The sequence below is a fragment of the Pongo abelii genome, chromosome 11 (assembly GCF_028885655.2).
Source record: "Pongo abelii isolate AG06213 chromosome 11, NHGRI_mPonAbe1-v2.0_pri, whole genome shotgun sequence".
NCBI lineage: Eukaryota > Metazoa > Chordata > Mammalia > Primates > Hominidae > Pongo > Pongo abelii.
Genome location: NC_071996.2, coordinates 59,032,414 through 59,041,998, shown reverse-complemented (window position 1 = coordinate 59,041,998; position 9,585 = coordinate 59,032,414). Strand labels below are relative to the sequence as shown.

The window sequence follows — 9,585 nt, the reverse complement described above, 5'->3', positions numbered from 1 at the left end:
AGTATCATATTTTTTTGAGATCATAAGTTTTATACAATTGGGAGCAATATTTTGATAAATTATATATTAAAAAATTTTTAAGCACTATCAGATTTGATAAGCTAGATCAACAAAAAACGTTTTAAGCTACCATGTATTTTTTTCCAGGCACTGAACAAACAGTTTATTGTTCCAAGTCCGTCTGGGAGCCATTGCTTTGGGGTATTCTATACGATTTCAAACAACCTTCAGAAGCTCACACACGCCTTTGGGCATGCAGAACCAGGAGGCAGCACATCTAAACCACAAATGGAGAATATACTCCATCTACGTGTGTAAATTAAACCCCATAAAATAACATGGGCATTATAAAATTTGTGTTAAAACTGATAACAGCTTTACTGATTTACTGACAATGAAAATATATAGCATTTTTTTCTGTCAGAGCATTTATCAACACTTGGCAACCCTGCACTAACTTGACATGTAAGATGATCAAAATGGATTATGTAATCTTTCCCATTCATTTCTATTGATTTTAGTTATGATAAAATTCATCAGTGTGCCTGGGAATGCTTAGGCTGAAAGGCTCTGGTAGATTAAAAAAAATAAATAAATAAAAAAGGAAAGAAAAGGAAAAAAGAATTCAACTGAGTTGTAATAGGATGAAGGTAATTGTAGAATAGGATTGCACAAATATAGAAGTCATGCCCTAAAGGCTACAGCAACAAATTAATACAAATAATTCTGGCAGTCTTATAAAATTACATCTATCTCTGTAGATATTTCACTTTTGTGTCTTCAAAAATACAGTTTGTAAAAATATTTTCAAACTTTTTTTAAACTTCAACGGTAATCAAAGTTATCTGTCTGACTGCAAGTAACATCAAAATGCTAGCAAATAGACCATTTTAATCAGTTTTATTGATTCATGCTTCCAGTTCTTATTCAGTTAAAAACAAGGCACATTAAATACATCCTCTTACTGCTCTATAAATGCATGCAGCTCATTCTGTGTATCAAAAGTAATAAATAATGGCCAAAAAACACCAAGACAGTTATAAAAATGACAACCCAGCCTCAAACACAGTATTTAACAGTCCAATCTAGAACAATAACCCAACACAATACATAAAAGTGCCACATATGGAAACATGCAGTATGTATATCCACTCTAGTACTGAGCTTACACTTGCTATTCTTTAAAAACATAGTAGGGCTTTTTCACTCCTTCAGAAAGGTTGACATGATGCAAACATCGCAAGTTATAGCATCATTGACTTTAATATTACATTCATATGCCAAAAATCTTTACAGATACATAAGAAAGAGAAAAATAACATCCATGATGACTCTTACAATATATTTAGTAAAAGTGAGAATGAGTTTTTTGTTGTACAAAAGAGGAAGCTACATATTTTGAAACAGACAAAGCAAAGCCAGAAACTGAAGCCGGATAGAGGGCATGCACTTAATAGCAGAAATCCTAAAGTTACACTCAGTATAAATTGATTGAAAGCAAGAGTATTGCAAACAGCATGATGGATATGAGGAGGACAACCTTGGCTTAACAAATAATCCAGCATTATCATTACTGTTATGACTGTGGTGGGGGCTATTTAAAGGAGTATCCAACTCTCCAGCACAGATGGGGGTTCCTTCACCTGAATCCCTTCAAAGGCTCTTGAAATAAATCACTTGATAATAAACGGCAATCCCTGCATACCCACCTCGACCCCAACAGAATCAACTGATGTCAAGTTTATACGCAAAGGGAAAAAATTTCTTTTGTGCTTGGAATGAATTTTGAAGAAGCTTATTCCCCCCTATTTCTTGTCTCCCTTTCTTAAATCAGATAAAGAAGCTGTACAGGTTTAATTAAGAACTTATACAAAATGCTGGGGTGCTTTATTCACAGTAATGGCTTGAAATCAGTTCATTTCCAAATTGAGTCTCTGGGATTGGTGAAGGACTCTACGTTTTAGAAATTAGCAGATTTAAAGTAAAAGCAGATATGCTCAAAAGAAGAAAAGTGTGCTTTTCTTTGTCCTTAAAGGAACTTCATTCATAGCAAAGCATGCACAAACAAGGCCTGTTTAACAAACACAGATCTGCCCGGGCCCTACTGTAACAGAATCAGGGAGGGTACAAGTCATCGTTATCTTGATCTAACTAGAAAGAGAAAGAGAGAAAAACAGAGAGAGAGCACAAATGTACCATATTGTGTATATCATCTGGGATATTTTAAAGGACAATTTGTCTACCTATTAAGTGTCACTGGGTTCTAAACAATGAAACTTGTTATCTGGATAGCAAAAAACACTAACTTGTAAAGCCACAAGCTTCAATTACTTTAAAAAAATGAAAGAGCCAGTGTAAAAATTCACACTTTGAAAGAAAAAAGTTCACAGTGATACCTGGGAGCATCACTTGCTGTTTTAGGATTTCCCTTAGTAAGTGGCAAGCGTCTAAAACCTCATTTAAAAACAAAATGAGCTAAGATGCTGTCTTTCTCTGCAGTTTCTGTTTGTTTCAGAGGTGGTGGGTGAGTGCGTAGGTGAGTGAACCTCCAGTGTTTACATTGTGACATACAGGCTCAGAATCCACTTGAATAAGGCATAAAGACACTCTGCAGTATTGACATAAATAAAAATAACAGCAAAAAGTGTTTTATGTGCCAGTCTAAAAAACTAAGACTTCAAGTCTCTGCAATAAAAACTTGCCGTGAAATAAAGTGTTACGTCTCCTATTAGATACAGAACTTGATGTTAAAACAACAACAAAAAAGTAAGTAGTCAACTTTACAAGAGGAAGTAGGATTAATAAATATTCAGATAACCAGTTAAAATACCACCAAAATGCAGCAAAAGCATCCCAAACTGCATTACTTGTTAAATTCAATACACACTGACTTTTGCTTTGGACTCTGTGTGTGTGTCGGGATGGGGGTTGGTGATTATTTTTCCATTTTTGATTTTGGTTTACTGAGAATATTTCCATGGAGTACAGAAGGGGAAAGACTTTAAGCAACCATGATGACCTTGGAAACTGGTTTTGTGCCTTATTTAACATATAATTATAATTAAAGTTAACTAAAGTCTATTCTATTCTCCTTTACTATGGTTGCAAGTACCCCCCAAAAAAGATGGTAAGCTAGATTTGACAATACCACATGCTTCAAAATTTAGGCTTGGGAATTGAATCTTTTGTTATCATATGTGGATATATAAAAACACATTTTTAACTCTTAAATGTATTACTACTGTAATAATTAGATAAATTTGGTCTCATCCCATTACATCCAAATTGCCACTTAAATGCTGGTTTTAAAGTAAGAAGAGCAAGGATCTTCCTGGCAACTATAATAGTCAAAGAAAACCAGCAGTGACTGAAGAAAAAAATGAACTGCTGAGATGAAACTATCACTGTAACTCCCAGCAAATGTCAATGCTATCCTTATCTTATACCTGTGATTCTGGAAGCTTTCAGAGTTTCTCTTTGAGACTTGCTCCAGTAACCAGATCTAAACTTTTCCTTCCCTCTCCAGTTAGCCAGTCATGCTCTAGATATAAAAATGTGGAATATTGTTTGCATGAGGAAGGTAGACAAGCTGGAGGAAGATGGGGCTGAGAAATCTCCAGAAACACTATCATTTCAATAGGTAACTCTTTTTAATAACACATGCTGTCTATAAGCTTAATTTCTCCAGAAACACTATCATTTCAATAGGCAACTCTTTTTAATAACACATGCTATCTGTATGCATGTCACAAAATTTCTCCAGCTTTTTTCAATTTTTGCCAAAATATTCTGTTTTTAGAACTCATTTAGAATAAAGGAATAAACAAAAAGAGAATGTGTCACATCTAACAGGTCACAAAATAGATGCAAAACTAATGTGCATTGAAAATGAGAAAAAGAATAAAATACACTGAAAAGCTAGACTGAATGGCAAACACAAATAAAGTACAGCAAATAAAGCTGGCAAATACACCAACACCCTAAAGTTTTGGAATGTTTTCTAGTGTTAAAAAAGGCAGCTATCCACATTCATTATTTTAGAGTGGTTTCAGTCATCTCTGGTTGTTACATGGTGATTTGTCGTTTCTATGTTTGTTGGCTGTGGATTTACTGCCCAGACTCACAATCCTCCACAACTACGGTCCACTGGAATTGGAACTCTTCTGTCGAGGTTCTCTTCTGCAGTTTTCATTAGTATAGCAAGCCGGCTTCCAGATACCCTTCCTTTTTGAATAGCACTCATCAGCTTAAAGAGAAAATATGCAACAGATTCAGAACGCAGGCCAACTTACTCTCTTCTTTATGGCATCATAATCGTCAGAATTGCAGCAGACAGAGGTAATTAAGTGCTCCATCAAAAACCTTAACAAGTACTACAGCTCAGATAACAAGAGTCTAATTTTTAAATGTTTCCAAAAGAGGGGAAGAGGCAGGTATTTCACCACTGCCACAAAAACTACATCCATCTAGTAAATCAGCCTGCCTCTAAAAGCAAATCTTAATGCATCATTTTTTGTCCTTTAATGTGCTCAAGGCACTTTTTTTTTTTTTTTTTTTAGCAACTTCAAATATTGGATCTTTAATTCCATTTAAAATCTTAAAAAGGAATCTCAGGGATTGAACAAAGACAAACCACGACCTATATTTATCTACCCTTTTTTTTAATGTTACTGTACTTGACAACTTCAAGTCCCCTAAATCCAAATTCCTTAAAGACTTTTTAACGTAATTTACATTTAATTCCTTGAAAATGGACCCAGAGATCTACCTTAAGAATTAAAAGCACTCTACAGCCCAGATTTTAGCTAATTCATTTTTATCCAATGGATAAAATCAGAATTAGTCTTGAAATTACATGCAGGCAGCGGGCAAAGGCCTTTAATCTGGAAGGCACTTTGCAATTATGAGCATAGGGATTTTTTTCCTTTTCAAGTTTGATGTGGTTTCAACTATTTGCTTTTCTTGATCTCACTTCCCTAATCTTTTTTATTTGTTTTAAAAAGAAAAGATTTAGCTATTCATCATATATATATACACACACATGCACACACATCATATATATACACATTTTATATATATATACACACACACACACACACTATATATATATATATATATATATATGATGTATCTATGTATGTATGTAAATTCTCAAAATATTTTTAGGGTTATAGCTTTTAGCCTATAGAGACACGTTGCTTAAAAAGAGCTCTGAAAAAGAGTCAGAGACATCTGCCAAGGGGCTGGATCAGAATTTCATGACCTTATTAAAAGCTGTTTCACAAGCTATTGCTTATTAGAGATGGACTCCTACATGCAAAAGTGTCATTAAAACCCAGACTTAGAAATAAAGTCATATAACCACGAGATATCTATAGTGATCCTTCTGTGAAGATTATTGAAAAACCGTATCTATATTCAAAAAATATATTTAATGGGATAAACATGGGCTCTTAGTCTGCAGAAGAGCAAAATATTAAAAAAAAACTAAAAAAACCCTCCAAATATACTTTGCATCTGAGGAATGATGTAACATAAGGAATGCTGACATCTAAAGACGGAACAATTTATTGTTTATTGCTTTGTCTCTGATTCCAGGAAGACCTGCAAAGTTTATCAGAGCTAACACAACTTACAAAGCTAGAGGTTTTTTAAGCCATAGACAGTATATGATGTGCCAACTTCTAAAAACTCAAAGTTTTCTTTAAACACTACATGTATCTAGAAACCATATTACAAGAAAAAAATAACATTTGGGTGTGAATATATTTCATGAGGAATATGGTCAGCATTTTAAAGTTGAAAATTACACTGTGTATTTGTTCTTAGTAGAAGCATGAACAGTCCCTTTCATTTGGAATTGGACAAAAAATATGCAATTATTTAAAAAAAAAAAACTCTACAAGAAAACCTGCAGATAGTTTAAATTATCTCCTGCTTTTAACTCAACTGCATTCAAGAAAATTACTTAAAACCTAAACCACATAGCATATTCATAAAATCAGGTTCTTATTGTTTCTAAAGCGCCATGTCTTTCAACCCTAAATTCTGCTGTTTATTTACAACACATGAAATGAAGCACAGGCCATTTCTTTGAAGAAAAGTTTTCTAACATTGTGAGGGCAACAATAAAATATTCTCCAGAAAAACTACACAAAAATGCATTAAATGGTGTTTTAATTCCCAAGCATAAATTTTAAATTCAATTTAAAATGTGTATTTAGTTAAACAGTAAGCTAAAGAACCAAATATTCTTTTTTGTAATGCTGGACACAACCTGTGAAAATTTTCTGCATTTAGATTCAACAATGCTCTTATCTGCAGCTCATCTCCAGAGAGACAATTACCATTTCCTTTGCCTTGATCTTGTTTGTTTAACTTGACACAGTGAAGAAAGGGCTGACATTGACCAAAATCCCCAGCATTAATTTATTTCATGTTCAGCATTCATCATTGCCATGGTGCACGCAAGACCTGGCATTCATTTGAAATACCTGCCCAAGAAGCACTACAGAAAAAAACCTAGCTGCTTGGAAACCCAATACATTCTTCATATGATCAGAGTCATATGGACAGCTAGAAACAATGTATGGGTTTGTTGAAATTTCTTTTAAGAAACGATATGTAGCATCTAGTTTGAAGTTAAAGTAACAAAATTTATTTCCTGCATGATTACAAAGATTAAACAACAGAGCCTTGAATAAATTAACAATTGGAAATGGAAATACTTAAATTATATGGTCGTGACCCCAAAGGTACAAGTTTCCTTCCTTATGTTTTCTAGTTCTTTATAATGCCAGAATCTAATCACAAAATTCTCAAATGAATATGATTCATTAGTGAATAGAACCATACTTTTTAAAAATTTTCTACATAAAAGATTAGAAATCTTGTGTTGCCTCTAATGAAGTACAGGAAAAGAAAAAGAAAAGTAAGTAAAAGAAAAAGGTCCAGCAGTGATATGCCACGCCATACGTCTTTAAAAAGCATGCTTCATATTCAACCCTTTATGATAAATAACTTGGATTTAATCTAAATTGCCCAACATAATGGAATGTTTCTTATACAAAAAAAGGAAAAGAACATGCACCACAGTACAGCCTTACACTTGAGGGCAGACATATCAACCTCTGCTGGCTTCGAGCTTTCTTCTTCTTCAGAATAATCTGACAATTGTGTGGACTTAAATATCCATTCTTGAACATGCATTTATGATCATGACAAACAAAAGCTAAAAGCAAATATCCTTGTTTCCTTTCACTACAACTCACCTGCAAAAATTCATTGAGTTCAACCTGTCCATTTTTATTTAAATCAACTTCATTCAGAATTTCATGGAGTGTATTTTCATCCATTTGGACATTGATACTCTAAGTAAAAGAAAAGCATAGAATAATACAGTTTGATTAAAAATTATGCATATGCTTTGGCTGGGCAAGGAGGCTCACGCCTGTAATCCCAGCACTTTGGGAGGCCAAGGCAGGCAGATTAGTTGAGGTCAGGAGTTCGAGACCAGCCTGGCCAACATGGAGAAATCCCATCTCTGCAAAAAAATATTTTAAAAATTAGCCAGGCATGGTGGTGCACACTTGTAGTTCCAGCTACTCTGGAGGCTGAGGCAGGAGAACCGCTTGAACCCAGGAGGAGGTTACAGTGAGCCAAGATCGTGCAACACTGCACTCCAGCCTGGGCAACAGAGTGAGACTCTGTCTCAAAAAAGAAAGAAAAAAGAAAAAAAAATTATGTATATGTTTTACTAATGTTACTAATCTTTTAAAAATTATAACAAAAATATTACTTGTAGAAAACCCTAGATGAGAAAAACATCTAATATCTTTATATTCTTCTAGTATCAGAGGCTGACATCGAACCAAAGAAAATTACCTCTAATACACGCTGAACATCAACAATGGTAATAAAGCCTTTCTGGTCTGCATCAAACTTATGAAATCTCTTCTTATACCTGGAACACAAGATTAAATAATGGAAAAATATACTTACATAGGCCAAAAAAAAAAGAGAGAAAGATAGACACTTATTATAAGTACCTGTCAATGTCTGAAGGCAGTAGGCTAATTTCAGAGCGATCTGTTAACTGTTCTGATCGAGATTTATAGCCCATTTCATAATATAGAAACTTCCTGGCTGTTTCAAGTTGTTCCTAAAACAGAGGTACACACAAAGTTCAAAGATATATGGAAATAATTATTGATTTTTTTCCTCCTTTTTTTTACTGTTGATCTTCATAAAATGAAGTTGATCCTTTCTTATCTAACCAGCACAATTTTTTTATTTCTTCCAGTTTCATTGAAGTATAATTTATATTGAATAAAATGTACCTACTACCATGATTAAGATTTACAGCATCTCCATCACCCTAAAACTTTCCTCATGTCCATTTGCAGCTGATCCCTTCCCGTGATCTCTAGCCACAGGCAAACACTGACTGGCTTCTTGTCACCAGAGTTTGCCTTTTCTGGAATTTCTTAGAAAAGGTTTCATATAGTATGTAGTCTTTTGTGTTTGACTGCTTCCACACAGGATAATAATTCTGAGATTCATTCATGTTGCTGCATGTTTCAATATTTTGTTTCTTTTTACTGCTGAGTATTCTTACCAGAAACTGACCGACAAAATCTACAGGATCAAATTCTTGTAGTTTGGTGACCAAAAAAAAGTAATTAAAGGTGAAGGAAGATATCTTGGATTTGAACAACTTGGATTTGTCACTATAATGTGACATGAAGTGCGAAGGTATATCTCATGAGATTAGCTGTGCTGAGATTTTGCCACTGAGATTCTGATACTTAGGTGAAGTTACAGAGTCGTGAGAAGAAATAAGCTATCCTCAAGTTACTCTTCCTGTTTTCAATGTCCTCAGTGTCAATTAATACTAACTGTTGCTGCAAATATTGTTTTTCTTAGTTTTCATCATGTCATTCTCCCATCTAAAAACTTCTGAAATGACTTTATTGTAGCATATATTTTTCACAATCTCTTTCCTCATATATATATTATGCTACACACACACACACGCACATACACACATATACTTCTCAACTGTATTGATGTGAGTTGGCCATGTGACTTACTTTGGACTGTGGAACATGAATAGTATGATACATGCTACTTTTGAGTAAAAGCTTTCATGGTAACTTTATAGTTTTGCTTAGCCTCTCTTACTCCTGCCATAAGAAGGGCACATCTGAGATGAGATCTGAAGCCAATCTAGGATGTGGAGAAGAGCCACAGCAGCTAACATGCAGCCTTCATGTAATGTGAAGGAAAAAGAAATGCTTGCTGCGATGCACCACTGAGATTTTGAAATTGACTGTTATTGAGTATAACCTAGAACAAGTCTTAAATTCCCCAACTTCCCATCAAAGCATCTTGTGAACTCAATGGTTCCCAAATTCTGGTCTGAAGAACAGTGCCAGTGTGAAGTGAAATGAAGAAAATGAAGCAATGACATATACACTTGCATGAAATGTGTTTATATGTGTTTGGTTATGTTAGTGATAAGATCCCTTATTGAGTTTTCTTGAGAAGACAAACTTTTTTTTTTTCCGAGACAGTGTCTTGCTC

General features: G+C 34.3%; 1 protein-coding gene across 2 annotated transcripts in view; it reads right to left on the bottom strand.

Annotated features, from left to right (window-relative positions):
- Positions 1-883: 883 nt before the first annotated feature.
- Positions 884-9,585, bottom strand: part of GPD2 (glycerol-3-phosphate dehydrogenase 2) — a 145,319-nt gene continuing 136,617 nt past the window's right edge. For both annotated transcript variants that reach the window (XM_024243243.3, XM_024243242.3), the window contains exons 14-17: positions 8,049-8,161; positions 7,885-7,963; positions 7,272-7,370; positions 884-4,246 (exon numbers count right to left, since the gene is read on the bottom strand). In XM_024243243.3, coding sequence (XP_024099011.1) covers positions 4,121-4,246; positions 7,272-7,370; positions 7,885-7,963; positions 8,049-8,161 — 417 coding nt within the window. In that variant the 3' untranslated portion in view covers positions 884-4,120. The remainder of the gene's footprint in view (positions 4,247-7,271; positions 7,371-7,884; positions 7,964-8,048; positions 8,162-9,585) is intronic.